Consider the following 21,598-nt stretch of genomic DNA (forward strand, 5'->3'; position numbering starts at 1 on the left):
AAGCATATCCAGACAACGTGATCTCACACAAAGGGACTTATACTATACAGGAGGCTTGTTTACAAATGGTACCTTATGGGAGACATCTACCATTGTACGCCTAGAAGCATGCGCACGACTGACTGAGGACTGCGCACTTTCCGCAAACCCTATAGAAACCCAACGGAGCACCCGTGAGCATGTGTGACTGCCGAGAACCCCTCTGATTGCAAGAACTGGGAACTTTCATCCCCCAATTGAACGCAGCATGGGTTGCGCATGCGCACAGCAGACTCATTCAGTCTTTGTGGGGCAACGGGAGATAAGGGCTGCACTCCGTCATCTCTATCAGTCCTATATCAGTACCCTGGAACAAATGGCAGGGCGCATGCACAATCACCTCTACCCTGAAGCGGGGGACACAAGTTTCCCATTTTGTCAGTCGGTGGTGGCCTCACTGGTCGGATCTCCACACTGTCCCGGGGACTTGATCACATGTTATAGTCAAACGTTGCTGGTCACCAAAAGCTCCTTGAGAATGAAGCCTCTTTACTTGCATACTATCGTCAAAAAGATGGAGTCTCGAGGGCAGATGGTTTAAAGGAGTTTTCCATAATACAACATTAATGGCCATTAATTTCAACCCAGCAGCACCTTAATACCTCCTTGTGTGGGCGTCTCTGGTGTTACAAGTCACCTTCATAGGGGTTGCAGTACCTGAAACTGTCACATGACAGAGGAACTTCTCGAATGTATTCAGCACTCTTCATCATTTTTGTCGTGTATTAATTCATTAATTTTTGCAGATTGTATTGAAAAATAAAACTTAATAGATGATTGGAGCTTTGGGTTTACCGGTTGGAGACGCCTGAAAATCCAGGTCCGATGTTATACGAGACATTAAGATTTCCTTTCCATGAAGACGGTGATGCTGGACCTCCTATTAACCTGGAAGAAGATAATGTGTGTGTTAATTGTCACATCTATAACTCAATGAATGTGACAAATGGGAGAAAAATGGAGCTATAGACCATACACATGTCATATCATCATGGACAGGATTACATTGAAAATGAACACCTCTAAATACAGTAGGTAACACAGGACCCACCAATCACAATAGGTGATGTCACAGCTCACCTCCTCCTCCTGTACAATGACTGATAACACCTCTATATACAGTAGATAACACAGGATCCACCATTCACAATAGGTGATGTCACAGCTCACCTCCTCCTCCTGTACAATGACCGATAACACCTGTATATACAGTAGATTACACAGGATCCACCATTCACAATAGGTGATATCACAGCTCACCTCCTCCTCATGTACAATGACTGATAACACCTCTATATACAGTAGATTACACGGGATCCACCATTCACAATAGGTGATATCACAGCTCACCTCCTCCTGTACAATGACTGATAACACCTCTATATACAGTAGATAACACAGGATCCACCATTCACAATAGGTGATGTCACAGCTCACTTCCTCCTCCTCCTCCTGTACAATGAATGATAACACCTCTATATACAGTAGATGACACAGGATCCACCATTCACAATAGGTGATGTCACAGCTCACCTCCTCCTGTACAATGACTGATAACACCTCTATATACAGTAGATAACACAGGATTCACCATTCACAATAGGTGATGTCACAGCTTACCTCCTCCTCCTGTACAATGAATGATAACACCTCTATATACAGTAGATGACACAGGATCCACCATTCACAATAGGTGATATCACAGCTCGCCTCCTCCTGTACAATGACTGATAATCTAAAATCACTGGGATAATCCCGAAAACTCACAGGTGAACACCAAATTTGTAAATAACACTTATCACATGGATACTATGGAACATAGTGCCAAATAGGTATATAGTTTATATCTCACCCAATTCAGACGTGGAGACACAGTAATCCACGGAGCCCCATGGGTAGGTGATAACTGTGCAGAAACACTATCTAACCCTGTTGTGCCCCATGTACTGGCTCCCGTCCTAACAATGATAGTACTGGAGTGACAAACTATTTCTATATTTTTCGGAGAGGTGATGTGATCAAAAACAGTGATTCTGCCATTACAATTGTTTTTTCCCCATTTCGGTCGATAACTAATTTTAGATTTTATTAGTTGTCAATTAAGCATGCTATGATACCAAATTTGTTATTTTATTTATTTTTATTTTTTAGATTTCAATATTTACATTTGGGAATTCTGTGTTTTTTTTTTAATATTTAAGGATTTTTTTTAAATATGGTTTTTCCAATCTACTATATAATTGTCTAAAGGCCCCTTCACATTAAGCGACGCTGCAGCGATACCGACAACGATCCGGATCGCTGCAGCGTCGCTGTTTGGTCGCTGGAGAGCTGTCACACAGACAGCTCTCCAGCGACCAATGATGCCGGTAACCAGGGTAAACATCGGGTAACTAAGCGCCGATGGGTAACATCGGGGCCGCGCTTAGTAACCCGATGTTTACCCTGGTTACCATCCTAAAAGTTAAAAAAAACAAACGCTACATACTTACCTACAGCCGTCTGTCCTCCAGCGCTGTGCTCTGCACTCCTCCTGTACTGGCTGTGAGCACAGCGGCCGGAAAGCAGAGCGGTGACGTCACCGCTCTGCTTTCCGGCTGACCGACGCTCACAGCCAGTACAGGAGGAGTGCAGAGCACAGCGCTGGAGGACAGACGGCTGTAGGTAAGTATGTAGTGTTTGTTTTTTTTTACTTTTACGATGGTAACCAGGGTAAACATCGGGTTACTAAGCGCGGCCCTGCGCTTAGTTACCCGATGTTTACCCTGGTTACCAGTGAAGACATCGCTGGATCGGTGTCACACACGCCGATCCAGCGATGTCAGGAGGAGTCCAGCGACAAAATAAAGTTCTGGACTTTATTCAGCGACCAACGATCTCCCAGCAGGGGCCTGATCGTTGGTCGCTGTCACACAGAACGATTTCATTAACGATATCGTTGCTACGTCACAAAAAGCAACGATATCGTTAACAATATCGTTATGTGTGAAGGTACCTTTAGGGTCACTTCCGTCTTTCTGTCTGTCCCGGATATTCATTGGTCGCGGCCTCTGACTGTCATGGAATCCAAGTCGCTGATTGGTTGTGGCAAAACACCCACGACCATTGCCACGACCAATCAGCGACAGGCGCAGTCCGGCGGCAACATGGCCGCTCCTTCCTCCCCGCAGTCAGTGCCCGCTCCATACTCCCCTCCAGTCAGCGCTAAGGGTTAATGGCAGCGCTAATGGACCGCGTTATGCCGCGGTGTAACGCACTCCATTAACACTGCTATTAACCCTGTGTGACCAACTTTTTTACTATTGATGCTGCCTATGCAGCATCAATAGTAAAAAGATCTAATGTTAAAAATAATAAAAAAAATAAATCATCATATACTCGCCTTCCGGCGCATTTCCTGCTCCTCGCGACGCTCCGGTGACCGGTCCATGCATTCCGATCTCGCGAGATGATGACGTCATCATCTCGCGAGACCGCAATGCACTCTTGAGACCGGAGCGTGTGAGGAGCATCGGTAAACGCTTCCTGGATCCAGGGGCCATCGGAAGGTGAGTACATAACTATTTTTTATTTTAATTCTTTTTTTTAACAGGGATATGATGCCCACATTGCTATATACTGCATGGGCTGTGCAATATACTACGTCGCTGGGCAATATACTACGTGGGCTGTGCAATATACTACGTCGCTGGGCAATATACTACGTGGGCTGTGCAATATACTACGTGACTGGGCAATATACTATGTGGCTGGGCAATATACTATGTGGCTGGGCAATATACTACGTGAGCTGTGCAATATACTACGTGGCTGGGCAATATACGTGGCTGGGCAATATACTACATCGCTGGGCAATATACTACGTGACTGGGCAATATACTACGTGGCTGGGCAATATACTATGTGGCTGGGCAATATACTACGTGGCTGGGCAATATACTACGTGACTGGGCAATATACTATGTGGGCTGGGCAATATACTACGTGACTGGGCAATATACTACATGACTGGGCAATATACTACATGACTGGGCAATATACTACGTGTCTGGGCAATATACTACGTGACTGGGCAATATACTACGTGGCTGGGCAATATACTACGTGGCTGGGCAATATACTACGTATCTGGGCAATATACTACGTGGCTGGGCAATATACTACGTGGGCTGGGCAATATTCTACGTGGCTGGGCAATATACTACGTGCCTGGGCAATATACTACGTGGCTGGGCAATATATTACGTGGCTGGGCAATATACTACGCGTGCTGGGCAATATACTACGTGACTGGGCAATATACTACGTGACTGGGCAATATACTACGTGGCTGGGCAATATACTACGTGGCTGGGCAATATACTACGTGGCTGGGCAATATACTACGTGGCTGGGCAATATACTACGTGGCTGGGCAGTATACTATGTGGCTGGGCAATATACTACGTGGCTGGGCAATATACTACGTGGCTGGGCAATATACTACGTGGCTGGGCAATATACTACGTGGCCATGCATATTCTAGAATACTTTAGAATCGGGCCACCATCTAGTTTTAAATAGTCTCCTTAGGTAAACTGAACTTGAGATTGCTTGATCACCGATAAAATACACTGAACTACAGTAGTATTGCAGTGTATTTGTGCAACGATCAATAGTAACATAGCAAACATGGCGGCCTTCAGTAGGTGGAGGGAGAGGACAGTGATGGGCCCTACTTTCCTAACCTTTTAAATATCGTTACCACCGATCACAGCAGTTATTCTCAGGTGCTGGCTGTAGAGCACAGCTCCTGAGGATACTATGACATAGTATCCTTGACATCCAAGGCTGTCGCATATTACTAGAACCGAAAAGTAGCTTGGCACTAGCCACATCATGCCAATCCCAATCTCATCCTGCCCTACTAATGAGATTTGTCTATATAGAAATGTAGTTGGGAGCCTTCAGTCACAGGCACCGGTTTCTTCTTCACCCTTTGTTGGTGCTTCCACCGTGGGTTAGGTTTGAAGCATGTTCCAACATCATAATGTTGGCCACCTAAAGTGACCACATGGGGTGACTGAAGCTGTGAGTTCATCATGTCAGAACGTGCGTCGAGGCCCTACCAGCTCTGGAAGCACTGGTAAAGAGTGAAGAGGAGTCGGGTCCTGGAGCGAAGCGGGAGCCTTATGGAGCTAGTGGGGCAACGGCAAGTTTCCTGCCCAAAATTGAGTGAATCTGCTGAATTGGAATATTGGCAGATTCGCTTGTCTCTCATTTGGAGCATACCTTAGTATTTGTGCGGCATCATGATATCCTATAGGATGGACGGGAATGCTGGGAAGTCCGACCCCTTCGTCTGCCTCGTATCTATACATAAAATCTGCCGGAGAGGGAGATCATAAACTACAGATTATTGAACATGCACTAAACAATAGAAGGTAAGAAATAGTAACAATGGCTACAGATGCCATTTTATGCTGCTCATAATAATTGCCACGTCCCCTCCCCCACAAAGAATATTTTAACACCAAGTTAGAAGATATTACAATTTGGAACTTTAGTAAGATCAACCATGGGTTCGGATTTACTCTTAACCTAGGACAAATAAACCAGCTTTTATAATAAATTCTTCTTGACCTTGCGTGGAATTGTGATTTAAAGGGTTATTTCCCCTTTTGCATTGATGGATATTGTTTGATAGACCTTATGAAAACAAGCACTTTTACAATTTACTGTTTATTATAATTTACAGCTTTTCTTGAGATATTAACACTTTTTTCTTTCATTTACAACTCGTTGTCTAGGAGAATGACCATCGTTGAGGACTGACATTTAAGCACTGCATTGAATTTGGCCAGGATTAGAATGAAATGCAACGATCCTGGCCAGCTCCAAAACAAGTGTTTACAAGCTCAATAGAAGAGAGACTGTAAGGACTATGCGTGTTCTACTGTTGTTAAGCAACAGTGGTCGGTCGCCAAGGCAATGAGCTGCAAACACAAGAAAAGTGATATCATCTCAAGAACGGCTGAAAATTTTAATTAGCAATAAATCACAAAATAGCTTGAATTTACAAGGGCTATCCAAAAATAACCATTTATGAAGGTGGGAAAAACGCTTTAATTAATCTTTTCTGCCATGTATTTCCACTACTGAGTCTGACCATGTGGCTTATCCCATAACAGGCCGACCATGGATATATGCAGATCAATTCTGACTACTAGATTGAGATCATAATATGATAATATTTTGTGTTGGGGCCAAATAGTTTATCATACTCAACGCTGGACATTCACGTGGACTTACAGTACTCAATTAACTAGGGTCACAGGACCGCATGTTCTCCATCCGAGAAAATTGGTCCAATTATGCTAGTCAGACTCTGATCGAAGAGTCAAATCGGAGAGGGTTCCGAGGGGCATCGGAGAGGGTTCCGAGGGGCATCGGAGAGGGTTCCGAGGGGCATCGGAGAAGGTTCCGAGGGGGATCTGTTTTTCTCAGTTTTTCTTTATCTTCTCTATTTGGTCAATTCGTGAAGATTGGACCACACCCGGATGTCATGCAAGTTCGGTCAGATTTTTTTCACGGACAGAGTGCGATCCGATTATCGGAGGCAAATCGTGCATGCTTGCAGTCTGAGGCATGGACTTAATGAGTGTCACACAGTACTCTTCATCAATCTGGCTCCAACTTTCTCTGATTGCTGTTGCCAGATCCGCTTTGCAGGTTGGAGCCTTGTCATGGAGCATTTTCTTAAACTTCCACCAAAGATTTTCTATTGGATGGAGATCCAGACTATTTGCAGGCCATGACATTGACCTTATGTGTCTTTTTTCAAGGAATGTTTTCACAGTTTTTGCTCTATGGCAGGATGCATTATCATCTTGAAAAATGATTTCATCATCCCTAAACATCCGTTCAATTGTTTGGATAAGAAAAGTGTCCAAAATATCAACAAACTTGTGCATTTATTGAGGATGTAATGACAGCCATCTCCCCAGTGCCTTTACCTGACATGCAGCCCCATATCATCAATGACTGTGGAAATTTGCATGTTCTCTTCAGGCAGTCATCTTTATGAATCTCATTGGAACAGCACCAAACAAAAGTTCCAGCATCATCACCTTGCCCAATGCAGATTCACGATTCAACACTGATAAGACTTTCATCCAGTCACCCACAGTCCATGATTGCTTTTCCTTAGCCCGTTGTAACCTTGTTTTTTTTCTGTTTAGGTGTTAATGATGGCTTTCCTTTAGCTTTTCTGTATGTAAATCCCATTTCCTTTAGGCGGTTTCTTACAGTTTGGTCACAGACGTTGACTCCAGTTTCCACCCATTCGTTCCTCATTTTTTTTGTTGTGCATTTCCTGTTTTGGAGACATATTGCTTTAAGTTTCCGGTCTTGATGCTTTGATGTCTCCTTGGTCTACCAGTATGTTTGCCTTTAACAACCTTCCCATGTTGTTTGTATTTGGTCCAGATTTTAGACACAGCTGATTGTGAACAACAAACATCTTTTGCAACACTGCATGATGATTTTCCCTCTTTTAAGAGTTTGATAAGCCGGATTACTTACCGGTAATGCTCTTTTAATGAGTCCACGACAGCACCCACTGGAGAGAGGGATCCGCCCCATAGGAACAGGAAACCTACAGAGAAAATAAAAAGGGGGCGGTCCGCCTCTCCTCCTCAGTTGGGTTTCAGAGTACCAGGAGGACCGCCAGTACTAGGCAAAATACTTATTATTTTATGTTTAAACTTATTAATGCTATAAAAGAAGTAATCCTATTTGTATGTCCTGTATTCATCTTAGAGAGGGAAGTGACTGGGTGCTGTCATGGACTCATTAAAAGAGTATTACGAGTAAGTAATCCGGCTTTTTACTCTTTGCCATGACAGCACCTACTGGAGAGATTTCCAGAGACCATCACTTAGGGGGGACCACCGTGCTAAGAACAGTCCTGCCAAAGTCCAGGTCAGAAGTCGACGAGAGGTCAAGCCTACAGTGGTCATAGAAGGTAGAAGGGGCCGACCACGTTGCCGCCTTACATATGTCCTCAATTGGAACGTTTCCCCTTTCAGCCCAGGAAGATGCCATAGCTATGGTGGAATGTACTTTAATGCCCTCCGGAGGATCTTTATCTTTCACGGAGTAAGCCAGCTGGATAGCGTCTCTAATCCAGCGGGATACGGTGCCCCTCGTGATTCCATACCCCTTCTTTTGTCCCTGGAAGGATATGAACAGAGCCCTACACGGCCTCCAACTCCTAGTTCTTTCAATGTATTGTAATACTACTCTCCTGACGTCCAAGGTGTCAAACTTTTGAACCTCAGGAGTGGAGGGGTCTCTAAAGAAAGTGGGGATAAGTATTTCCTGTGATCTATGAAATTTTCCTGCTACCTTAGGGAGGTATGAGGGGTCTGGTTTTAAAACTAACCTATCCTGAAATGTCAGAAGGAAGGGTGGATCTATAGGCAGGGCTTGAATGTCGCTGACTTTCCTAGCCGATGTTATTATTGTGCTACTAATAAGGCCGTTTTTAGCGACAGGTGTTTTAAAGATGCTGTATGTATAGGCTCAAAAGGGGGTTCTGTTAGAGCGTCTAGGACTAGGTTTAAATCCCAAGGAGGAATCCTAGGTATGTGAACGGGGCTAATACGTTCTGAGAATCCTCTGAGAATCCTCTAGATTTTAGTATTTGCCTTTCAAATTCCAGGCCGTCAAGTGGAGGCTGTCCACTTGAGGGAGGAAGAAAGGTCCCTGAGAGAGTAGGTCTGGGATTGAGGGAAGGACCCAGGGGTCTGACACTGACATGGTTTGTAGGCATGAGAACCATGGTCTCTTGGGCCAAAATGGTGCTATTAAAATTATCCTGGCCTCTTCCTCTATAATTATCCAAATGACTTGTGGTAGTAGAATTATCGGAGGGAAAGCATATGCTAGATTGAAACGCCAAGGTATTTGAAGGGCGTCTAGAATGTCCAGATGGTCTGCCAAGGATAGGGAGGCAAACTTCTGAACTTGTTTGTTTTCTATCGTAGCAAAAAGGTCTGAGGATGACCCCATAATAATGCTATTTTTTGGAAGATGCAATGACTTAGGCACCATTCTCCTTGTCACAGAGTGTATCAACTTAGAAAGTCCACCTGTTGGTTGTTCTCTCCCTTGATGTGAAGGGCAGAGATAGAAGATGTCTTTCGGCCAAGTTCAAGATTTTCGCTGCAGAAGACAGAGTATCTGATCGAGTACCTCCTTGTTTGTTTAGATATGCCACTGTTGTAGAGCCGTCTGACAAAATTCTGATGTGTTTTCCTCAAAGTGGTGGAAGAAAATGATGTAACGCATGATTTACTGCATTTAGTTCTTTTAAAGTTTTATGAATATCGGATTTCTTCTTTATTCCACATTCCCTGGCAGAAACTATTTCCCATATGGGCGCCCCATCCGTGGGGACTAGCATAAGTAGTTAAGGTACCTTCACACTAAACGATATCGCTAGCGATCCGTGACGTTGCAGCGTCCTGGCTAGCGATATCGTTCAGTTTGACACGCAGCAGCGATCAGGATCCTGCTGTGATGTCGTTGGTCGGGGCTAGAGGGCCAGAACTTTCTTTGGTCGCTGGCTCTCCCGCTGACATCGCTGAATCGGCGTGTGTGACACCGATTCAGCGATGTCTTCACTGGTAACCAGGGTAAACATCGGGTTACTAAGCGCAGGGCCGCGCTTAGTAACCCGATGTTTACCCTGGATACCATCCTAAAAGTAAAAAAAACAAACGCTTCATACTTACCTTCCGCTGTCTGTCCTCCGGCGCTGTGCTTTCCTGCACGCACTGTGAGCACAGCGGCCGGAAAGCAGAGCGGTGACGTCACCGCTCTGCTTTCCGGCCGCTGTGCTCACAGCCAGTACAGAGAAGCACAGCGCCGGGGACAGACAGCCGAAGGTAAGTATGAAGCGTTTGTTTTTTTTACTTTTAGGATGGTATCCAGGGTAAACATCGGGTTACTAAGCGCGGCCCTGCGCTTAGTAACCCGATGTTTACCCTGGTTACCGGCATCGTTGGTCGCTGGAGAGCGGTCTGTGTGACAGCTCTCCAGCGACCGAACAGCGACGCTGCAGCGATCCGGATCGTTGTCTGGATCGCTGCAGCGTCGTTTAGTGTGAAGGTACCTTTAGAGTATGGGATGGTGTTATAACCTAAGGGACACAACCCGCCAAGTGTTTACTATCTAATCACCACACTAGGGAAGCTAGGACTTCCATAGATAAGGTTATCTTACTTTCAAGGTGGCCAAGAAGTCGTTTCTCCTCTCGAAGGATTTGATATTGCAGCATCCGGGTATGGTATTGTGCCCACTGAACAGCTGGGGTACAGGAAGAAAGGGATCCTAACAAGGACATTGCTTCCCTAAAATATATTCATGGTCTGTCTATTGCAGCTGTCACATGAGCAAAATCCTACCTTTACCTGAGGGAGTAGACACCTCTGGATCGTGGAATCTAGATGGAACCCTAAAAACGTCTGGAGGGAAAGTGGGATAAGTCTGGATTTCTTGAAGTTGATGATCCAGCCTAGATCCTGTAAAGAGGAGACAGTGTATGCTAAACGGTTAGCAAACTGGACAGCCGAAATCCCGACGACTAAAAAGTCATCCAGGTAAGGGATAATTAAGGTGTCTTTTTGACAAAGATAAGCCATCACCTCTAACATCACTTTGGTGAAGATCCTTGGTGCTGTAGAGAAGCCAAAGGGCATGGCCGTGTACTGGAAGTGACAGATTGGGCCTTCGAATATCACTGCGACCCTGAAGTATCTTTGATATCTGTCATGGATAGGGAGATGGTAATATGCATCATTTAAATCTATGCCCCCCCATCATGCAATTTGGAAAAAGGAGCTTAATGGTGGACATGATTGATTCCATTTTAAATTCATGATTTTGAATAAATGTATTAAGCCTTTTAAGATTTATAATTTTTCTAAATGATCCATCAGGCTTAGGGATTAGAAATAATGGACAGTAAAACCCTCTACCTTCTTGCACCTCTGGAACCTTAACTAAGACTCGTTTGTTTAATAGGCTTTGAATTTCTATTTCAAGGACTTTTTGTTGTATTGGTGAGCTGTGGGATGTTATGGTAAATGAGTCGTGGCGAATTTGGAGGAATTCTAATTTTAATTCCATTAATAATATTCAGTATCCACGAACTAGCCGTTATTTTTGCCCAATGTGAGAAGAATAATTTTAGTCTACCCCCTACTGGGGTGACCGCTACTTCAGTATTTATTGTTTTTCCGGATGGTGGGTCCTCTAAACATAGTACCCCTCTGTTTTTCTTTTGTAGCTCATCGCATTGTTCTTTCTCCTTGTTTCCTTTTTGCGAATGGCCTCCTTTTAAATGTTCTCCCATAAAAAGGGATTGAGGGGTCAGGGAAAGCCTTCTTTCTTTCTTTTGCTTTTTAAGGATGTCATCTAGGGCTTTCCCAAAGAGAAACTCTCCCTCACATGGAATAGCGCAGATCTTTGTTTTCGATTGCATGTCCCCCTTCCAACTCTTCATCTACAAAGCTCGTCTGGCATTATTTACTAGACCCGCTGATCTTGCTGCTAGGCGTAGTGTATCAGCTGATGCGTCGGCCATAAAGGCTGCTGCCCCTCTAATTAAAGGTATAGCATCCCGCAGTTTCTCTCTAGAGATTCTTTGTTCAATATGTTGGTCTAGTTGATCAATCCATATGAGCATGGATCTGGCGGTGCATGCACTGGCTATTGCTGGTTTAAATATGCCCGTAGAGGCTTCCCGTGACCATTTTAATGACGACTCTGCTTTAAGGTCAAGAGGATCTGAAAGTAGGCCTGTGTCTTCTACCGGTAGCGTAGATTGTTTTGAGGTGGAGGCGACAGCTGCGTCCACCTTAGGGATCTTAGTCCATGTTATTAGTTCCTCATCACTAAAGGGGTATTTCCTATTGCAGGCTGATGGGAGGAAGCGTCTTTGATCCTGCTTTTCACATTCCCTCTTTATCAAGGCCTTAACTGCTGGAATAACTGGAAACTCTTCTTTTCCTCTCTGTCAACCCCGCAAACATCATATCTTGTGTAGTTTGAGTATCTTTTCTTTCCTCACATCCTATAGTGTTTTCTGATTGACTTTACCAAATTATCCACCCCATCTATAGGGAAGCATGATCGACCTTCAATATCTCATGATGAAGATGATGAGTGTGAGGAGTCCGAGGCTACTACTTGATCAATATTGGACTTTGAGCTGGAAGCTACTCTTTTCTTGCTTTTTCTTTCTAGGGGTGCGCTGGCCTGGGTAATGGCTTGCAGCTCCTCTCTAATTATAGCCCGTATATCCGTGATTGACATTGTTGCACCCTGCATGGTTTCACTAATGCACTGTTTACAGAGTTTCTTGGGGTAGGAATCAGGGAGAGGCTGACTGCATAAGGCGCACTGCTTATGCTTGGATTTTTGCTTCTTTTTGGCCTGGAGGGGGAATACGGCAAGACAGAAGAAAAGATGTATCAGCTTAATAGGTAGAGTTAAACCACTCACCCAGTGAAGCTTTTTGGTACCGGATCAGGTGGCCGCGGTACAGTCCTAGATCTAGAGTCCGCTGTATAACTCTTGCAGCTGACATCTGTAAACCCTCTGCAGGAACGATCTCTACCTGCTGGGTTCACCATCTGGCCTGGGGATGACATAATTGAATCGCCACCTGCCAGCAATGCTCTTTCTTTTATAGGCCTTTTTTTTTTACCTCGGAAGTTCTGTTGTAAAGGTCGTGGTATACTGCGCATGCACCAGTAGCGCTTTCCCCACCACTGTCTGCGTGCCCCGGAAGTCCTATCTTTACTTCCGGGGCAGGAGCTTCTGCGCTGCTCTGCGCACGTGCCGACCGGCGTGCGGGAACGCTGCTTTCTCTTACCCGGTGATCGCTGCTGCTGGAGGTTCTGCGCTGGTCAGCACATGCACGGGCCCCGATTCCCACACTGGCCGACTTCTACACTTCAGCCGTATCACCACCGACTGCGCGGCTTCTGAGTGAGACCGGGTGGCCCTCCCCGGACCCGGTCCTCACTGCATCCATCAGACGAGGGGGAGCCGTCTAACAGAACTCCCCCAACGCTGCCTCTGGACCACAGCCCCTGCCGTTCCCACAGAGACCGCACAGGCGGCATGCACTGGCCCAGTTATGTCTTTTGTAAGATAGCCCTGTGGTTCCCATAGGAACAGGAAACCAACTGAGGAGGAGAGGCGGACCACCCCTTTTATTTTTTTCTGTAGGTTTCCTGTCCCTATGTTGCAGATCCCTCTCTCCAGTGGTTGCTGTCGTGGCGAAGAGTAAAAATCCTCTTCTTTGTTTCAACTGACATCTCTCGTGTTGGAGCCATGATTCATGTCAGTCCACTTGGTGCAACAGCTCTCCAAGATGTGAGCACTCGTTTTTAGATGCAGAGTAACGAGCAGATCTAATTTGATTAAGGTGGTCATCACAGTGGGGATTCCTTGTGGGGAGAATGATGTCACGCTTGGAAGCGATGAAGGATATCTTTCACCAGGTAATCACATACAACACGTTCATACTCCAGGCCAGAAGGGGGAGCTCTAAACACGGATTAAGGGGAAATTCTCTGATATAATCTGGCTGGTGGGGAAGTTAGTGGGCAGTCTGTCGGAGGACAGAGGCGAAGGCAGTCGGACAGTGAGTGTCAGCAGGACTGAAAGGGCTGTGTAGTCAGTGGTACTACAGCCCCTGGAGAAGGAGAACAGAGAAGGAAAGGACAGCTTGTGGAAAGTGTGCAGGAGAGAGATGGCACAGGAGAGCAGAGCAGTGATTTGGCTACCTCCCTGGCTAGCGCAGATTCTGGTAGCCAGAAGACTGAGGCAGTGTCGGACTCTAAGGGGCACAGCTGAAACCGGCAGGACAGCTGAACTTTAAGTTACCTGACCACCTTACACCCAGGAGGCACAGTGACATATAGGGCCCGGGTCGTGATAGAGACCATGTAAAAAGGCTCGAGTCACCTGTCATATGGGTTGTGTCCTAACCTATATGGAGGACAGAGAGGAACTGTGAGGACCTTATCTGAAACCACAGGCAGTAAGGGACTACCATACCACTGCGCTTTGAGGAAGGCTTTCATCTCCACCTGGTAAAGGGTGCTCTAGATTTGCTTCCAAGCCGGTTGGACCCTGCCTGTACCTGTTATCTGGTGCCCTGAACTGCGGTTGCCTGAAGCCTACAGTAAACCAGGTAAAGAGACTGCAAACCTGTGTCCTCGATCTTCATTGCACCATTCACTATCTTCACCTACACACCGGGGGCCTTGGTGATCTACTTCACCTGTGGGAAATTATACCATCTAGCTGCCATAACATCGCCCCAGAGGACCCCTTTAAACAGCATCGGTCCCTACTGACCGAATACCACAGGTGGTGTCACCAACACAAACTGTATTCATAAGACCCCTTAAAGACTTAGCCTTTAATTGGTCGCCCAGGGCCATGGACCAGATCGCAGCCACCGTGACATCCCCTTTAAATACCGGACCTGGTACAGAGTACCCCACGGCCCTGGCAGGCGTTCCATTAGTTTTGGGAATGAAAATTTACAGGACGATTCCATTATTTTTTCCCTCAGAATTTATTGACTCCATAATTTTTCCCCTATGCTTGGTTAATAAAAGTAACCATTACTGACTACCACATTTTTTGCTCTTGATTTCTTTTACGGTTTCTTAAAGCCAGAAAGTTGCCATTTGAAATGACTTTAGTTTTGTGCCATGTCTGTGATCTGCTTTTTTTTTTCTACAAAATTAAACAACTCAATTCACATAGGTTGCCCCTTAGTAGAATAGTGAAGCCGTCAGTGAAACGCGCGTCGGGGCAGAGGGACGCCGAGGAGAGACCACACCACATACTGCGGGTAATGTGTATTTCTTTATGCTAACTTTGGCACTCATCACTTTAGCGATTGGGGCTTCCCCCTTAGTGTACTATATGTGTCACTGTCATAGTACTGGATAGTCTAAACTTTAGACAGGAACACATTATATACTATATGGTCTATATTGATTACGGGATTTTTCCATTAGACCTAATTGGGCACTTATATGTGGGGTATTAAGCCTCTCTCTAACATCACCACAGTACTATAAGATTTAATGGTTCTCCTATGGTTATGTCCCTCTTTTTAGTGGATTCTGCACTTTTTTTGTAATTTTTTGTCAATTTTTGTTATTGGATGTCTATGTATGTTTTACTTTTGTGTAATAAACAATATTTTACCTAGAAAGAACCTCTTGTTTTGGGATTTACTGCGTAGTACAATCACCAAAATTATGTGATTTAAAATTAAACAACTGAATGAACATCCTCCAAGGCCGGTGATTCCATAATTTTTGCCAGGGGTTGTATTAAATTAGGTTGTATTCTGCTCAATTTCTTTCCATCAACGCACCTTTTGCAGGATAACCTGGTGTTAGAGGATCCCCTGCACCATTAAGATTCAAGACGTTACCACGTTGGGCACCACCACCTGGCAGGTTCCAACCAGCGGGATAGGGCTCAACCCCGGGAGAGCAATAATCAGCCGGATCGGAGTACAGGATAATCCCTTTGGCTCCCGCCAGTATCGCATTTTTCACCTACGGAAATACAGCTTTAATGAGTATCTCAAACATAAAGATTCTTCATTTTTCATAAATTGTAACTTCAAGAATGCAAAACAAATACTAGACTGAATGCAAAGTACAGTACAAAATGACAAAAGTATGTGAACATGGACCTTAAAGGGGTTGTGCAGCCTTAGGGTACAAGTCTGCAGTCACTCTATGTGACTTGTGAATTTTAACACATGCCTACTGTGAGGATTCTCCGATCCCAGAAGATCACCTAGCGAACACCTATGTATATCTTGGAGGGGGTTCACATACTTTTAGACATTCAGTATGCTACATAAAAATACAATTCTACATTTCTTATTAACAGTCATACATCGTAATGTTACAACATGTGGTTGAATGTTAGTTAAGATATTCATTAACATCACGCGACCATTGGAGCGACTAACGAATAACCAAGCAATGTGCTGACCGGCCTTCTGCTCTGCCTCCCCCCCGGTTGCTGACACAGCGAGGGGCGCCGGGGCTGAGTGCCGGATACAACATTCCTGGAGTAATTAGCAGAAATCACCAATGGTTGTATGGAGGCATCAGCAACTCTGGTGGGGAGGTCTATCACCTGCACAATTCCTGGTGGGAGCGGATTATATTCATTAGCCTCCTTACTTTCACTGCACATTCCCGAAATTACTGGCGGGAGGAAGATAAAGGGAAGGTTGGGTCAAGAAAACTCACTTCAGGATTAAAGCTTGTGAAACGTATAGGAATGTTCTGTATGATACATAGTAGAGTTGAGCAAAAATGTTCACATGACCCTGGTCCGGCGGCCACCTCATTAGCAATCTGCCTACTAACTGTGGCATTCGCAGCACCTCTTTGCGAATAGTTGTACCGTGACGTCACAATATTGTGCCGCCATGCACACATGAACAACATCTGCATGTTTTGCTCGCGTTCGTGTGGGTTTCCTCCGGGTTCTCCGCTTTCCTCCCACACTCCAAAGACATACTGATAGGGAGCTAATTTAGATTGTGAGCCGCTATAGGGACAGCGGTGATAAAGTCTGTAAAGCGCTGCACAATATGATGGCGCTATATAAGTTTGCATAATAAATAAGAGGGGTGGTCCTTCTTGGTTAAAAGGGTTCCCTTAAAAATTACTTGATCACACACTTTCATTGACTAGACAATCCATTTAAACTCTCCCCGACATCTGCCTCATGTAAAGTGCAAGTGTTTGGAGCGGTTTCAGGAGCCGAACCCGATGTACACATGGCGGGTGTTGGCTGTATTATACAGCCGACATCGGCTGCTCTGAGCAGAAACCAGATATAACTCAGATCGAAGACGTTTGACTCCTTATATGCAATTGTCAATCATTAGAAAGTGGCAGGGTCAAGGTGGCTTGCCAATTCTGGCACCCATCGCACCACCCCTTCCATGATGTCATTATGGATGCAGATGGGATGCCACTGGCTTTGCTTATTGGTACATCGTTATTTTGTCTTAAACTGTCAAATAATTGAAGGTTTCAAGGGAATGTCCGCTATTCAAACCCTTTGTCAATTAGGCCTTTGTAAAATAACAGCCATACTTACCTATTTTGTGGGCACTGCTTCACAATGTCGGCGCTGGATCTTCTGGGGCGCTGGTGATGTTATGTCACGTGAACCCTGCAGCCAATCAGGATCCGCTTGACTTTCATTTCCTTCATTCACAGGAAGTCAGAGCAGCAGCTATCACTATTTAGGAGGTCAGTTTTCATGAGAGAGAAGTTAAGAGTAAAGCGGGCGATAATTGGCAGCAGGGATCACGTCACAATGTCATGCAAGCCCTGGGAGGCCTGTTTGTTAGGGAATCCCTTGCAGCTGTCTAACAGCCGTAGGGACTCAAACATGTTAATCGAGCCCCTGCGATACTCAGATAACGCTATATCCGTGCACGTTTGTACATCACTACACTGGATGTTCTTTTTGCATGATAGCAGCAGAGATCTTGATATAAGATTTTGAAATCCGATTTTTTCCTGTCACAAAGACTGACTTATTTTCTGAAACCATAATTCCTCTTTAAAAGGGAAGTTGTCGCCAGGTTTACCCATATAAAGGGGGCCAGCACCTGTAAGCTCTCAAGTACAGCATTCTAGAATGCTCTGCAAGGCACAAAAAATTGCTTTCGTTATACTCACCTATGGTGTGGTCCGGTCCCATGGGCGTCTCTGGTCTTGATTAGAGATGGGCGAACCTGAACAATAAAGTTTGGCGTCCATACCGAACACCTACTGTTCGGGCACGGACAACAAACACTGACTTCATTAGGAAGTCCGTGTTACTGTTCAGGTTCGGCTGTCCGAACACCGGGTGTTTGTCGCGCTGTCATTTGCAAGACAGCATTATAATAAGCGAGTACACTATATACTAAGGGACTGTGTTATACACAATAAGTGAGTACACAGTATACTAAAGGACTGTGCTATTTATAATAAGGCTACATTCCTGTATCCACGTGCAGTGTCGGCGTGCTGCTCGCTTTTACAGACGCATTGAGCATATCCTATTCTGATCGTCAAAATTGCATCAGAACAAGACATTCTCTGACCCTCACGGATCTCACTCTCAGATCCATGATTTTCATGCATGTGTGAATGGACCTATAAAACTCAGAGTGTGTCTGATAAAAAAAATCTGGCAGCACACGGACATTTCACACAAATGTGAGAACGTAGAATAAGGTGATTTTACAGATAACATTATCACTCCATGTCACACAGGGCAGATACAGAATAATATCTACATCCAGGCACTTACCGCTGACGTCTCGTCTGATTAAAGTCATTTTCTGCTTCATCTTCTTCATCTGGTCAGAAATTCATGTGGACATCTCCCAGCTACGACTCGTCTTGTCACAGTCACCGCAGCCTGAAAAATAGGGATTTTTGTGTACTCACCGTAAAATCCTTTTCTCCAAGCCATTCATTGGGGGACACTGACCGTGGGTGTATGTTGCTGCCACTAGGAGGCTGACACTAAGTGAAGCAAAGAAAGTTAGCTCCTCCTCTGCAGTATAAACCCTCCTGCTGGCTCTCAGCTAACCAGTTCGGTGCAAAAGCAGTAGGAGATCAATAACAACATATAAGCATATAGCATGTCATATTATATATGAGAGTATAGCATGTCAAATTATAAAACAAGCACAAGCTAATAGGGTGAGAGCTGTGTCCCCCAATGAATGGCTCGGAGAAAAGGATTTTACGGTGAGTACACAAAAATCCCTATTTGTCCTTCGCCTCATTGGGGGACACAGACCGTGGGACATCCCAAAGCAGTCCCTGGGTGGGGACAACATCAGATCAGGCCCTGTGTAACCGCTACTTACAAGTGCGCCATCGCAGCCTGCAGAGTCCGCCTGCCCACACTCACATCTGTGGAAGTGTGGGGATTATAGTGCTTCAAGAATGCATGCGGACTGGACGAATCCGCAAGCTTGCAGCCGTGCTTGCCGACGTCTGGTGCCTAGAGCCCTCAGACAGGGAGATAGGCTGACATCTAGCACGGAAGGACTCCTGGATGGTGAAACGAATCCACCAGGCTAACATGGCTGATGAAACGGCTAAACCCTTCCTGTGACCATCAGGAAGCCTTCTTCTTACCGTCAGGAAGCCCAAATAAAGTGACCAACCTTCGGAAGGATGCAGTCCTCTATACATCCCTACTCGGAGCACTTACTTTGAACAGATTATGGAGAACCCATTCCGTTTTGTGGGAAGGGGATGGCCTGAGGACAACCTTGCCTTGATGGTAATAAGGAAAAAAGTCTGAAGGAACAGAGCGGCAAGCTCTGAAGACTCATCAGGATGACAAGATCGCAGAGAAGAAAGGGAGCAACCTTCCCTGATAGTAAAGTCTGTCCAGATCAAAAAAGGAGTTTACTGCAAGACCGCCAGGACCATTAAGGTCCCAGAGATCTAACAGTATGCGATAGGGAAGAACCACAGGTGAACACTCCCTGCGAGGAAGTCCATATTTGCAGTTTTGTTGCAATAAGATGGAAAAATACTAGCACCGCAAACGAGAAAACCTGACATAGTCAGTGTGGATCTGCCAGGACCACTGGGGCCCTTCCTGCTTCCAAAAATATCTCAGAAGTAGTGGAAGAGGGGTTATGGAAATTGGTACTATGGAAGAACAGAGCATGCACTGCGATGGCTCTTGGATCTCGAGGCCGAACCATGAACTCGAGTACATTGGCGTTCAGTTTGGACACCATCCGACATACATCTGGAGTACTAAAGTGAAGGCAGATCTGATGAAAGACTTCCGGGTGAAGTTCCCACTCACTTGAGGAGAAACCCTGACGGATTAATATGTCTGCCCAGTGTCCTACTCCAGGAATATGTACTGCCGAGATCACCGAATGATAGATCTCGGCCCATCAGAGAATGTGAGGTACCTCGGCCATGGTGCTTGATTGTGGGTACCTGGTAGATGACTGACATATGGCACAGCCGTGGCATTGTTCAACTGAAGTCGGATGGGGAGACCTGCCTGAAGGCAGTGGACCTGCTGTAGGATTAGCCGTACCGTTCGGATCCCTAGAGCAATGATCGGGAGAGGACTGGCATTGGTAATCACTAATAACCATTGGACTAGGAGAAGGCCCTGGATGAGGAAGGAGCTCAGAGACTACCCTTTGAAAGCCTGATTGACTTGCTGAACACAAGCAGAGCGAAGGAAACTGCTCCATTGTCGTCACCATTTTTCCTCAGAACCTTCCTAGCAAATCGAATGAACTGAGGGGATAAGTGATCAAGTGCGCAAGCTCCCTGTTGAAGGGCCACGACCTTGGCTCATCTGTTGATGGTGTGGGGAGATCGGTGCCCTTTAAAGGACCCGTCGCCCTTAAAAACAGACCAGGTATGGCATCCCACGTAGAGGCTTCTGTCCAGTGAATCGCTTATCCGGACTGAATAGCAAATGATCTACGAGGGAGTTTAGTCTCCTTATGAGGGACACTGCGTAGTCTAGAGCAGAACCAGAGTCCTCGTCAATGTACCAAGATTGGTTGATGGTATAAATAGCCGAGTCATTTTTCTCTGAAGCTCTGGCAAGTCCAGGTCCTAGGCAATATCCGATCCATATTCAGAGCCTTGTTGTCATCAAATCATTGGTGAAGGATCAGGAAATGAAAACTTCTGTTTTCTAGATGCCTGTATGTTTCTAGACGCCTGTACGTTTCTAGAATACTTGCGGCCCCTGCTAGCCGACGGCTCCCACTTAGGATAGGGACCATGTATATCGGTCCTGCGAGCACTCCGAGCCACAGAGGGTACACTCAATTCTCTTGGTCAGAGAACCATGGATTGCGGTCAGTGACGAAGTCCACTGAGGGGAACTAGGTACTCTGGGATAAGCTGGGGTCGGCGGCGGAGGGCTCCTGAGCTCATTTAGGTGACCGGCTTTGGATTGATCATGTGCCCTTAAGACCAGGGAATACTGGTCATGCGCCTTTAAGGCCAGGGAATACTGGTCATGCGCCTTTAAGGCCAGGGAATACTGGTCATGCGCCTTTAAGGCCAGGGAATACTGGTCATGCGCCTTTAAGGTCAGGGAATACTGGTCATGCGCCTTTAAGGCCAGGGAATACTGGTCATGCGCCTTTAAGACCAGGGAATACTGGTCGTGTGCCTTTAAGACCAGGGAATACTGGCCGTGTGCCTTTAAGACCAGGGAATACTGGCTGTGTGCCTTTAAGACCAGGGAATACTGGCCGTATGCCTTTAAGACCAGGGAATACTGGTCATGCGCCTTTAAGACCAGGGAATACTGGCCGTGCGCCTTTAAGACCAGGGAATACTGGTCGTGTGGCTTTAGGTCAGGTACTTCCTTACCCGGGTACTGATGTAGAGTCGATGTGCCCCTTTAATGCAAAAACCGTCAC

The 21,598-nt window shown here is 45.7% G+C and overlaps 1 protein-coding gene across 3 annotated transcripts in view; it reads right to left on the bottom strand.

Moving 5' to 3' along the window:
• Positions 1-21,598, bottom strand: part of NAALAD2 (N-acetylated alpha-linked acidic dipeptidase 2) — an 84,512-nt gene that overhangs the window by 44,171 nt on the left and 18,743 nt on the right. For 2 of the 3 annotated variants that reach the window (XM_069759245.1, XM_069759246.1), the window contains exons 6-8: positions 15,500-15,686; positions 5,311-5,404; positions 835-927 (exon numbers count right to left, since the gene is read on the bottom strand). In XM_069759245.1, coding sequence (XP_069615346.1) covers positions 835-927; positions 5,311-5,404; positions 15,500-15,686 — 374 coding nt within the window. Of the gene's footprint in view, positions 1-834; positions 928-5,310; positions 5,405-10,490; positions 10,608-10,730; positions 10,816-15,499; positions 15,687-21,598 lie in introns of those variants that run through there. The other variant, XM_069759247.1, reaches the window with a different exon arrangement.

The sequence above is a fragment of the Ranitomeya imitator genome, chromosome 3 (genome assembly GCF_032444005.1).
Source record: "Ranitomeya imitator isolate aRanImi1 chromosome 3, aRanImi1.pri, whole genome shotgun sequence".
In the NCBI taxonomy this organism is placed as follows: domain Eukaryota; kingdom Metazoa; phylum Chordata; class Amphibia; order Anura; family Dendrobatidae; genus Ranitomeya; species Ranitomeya imitator.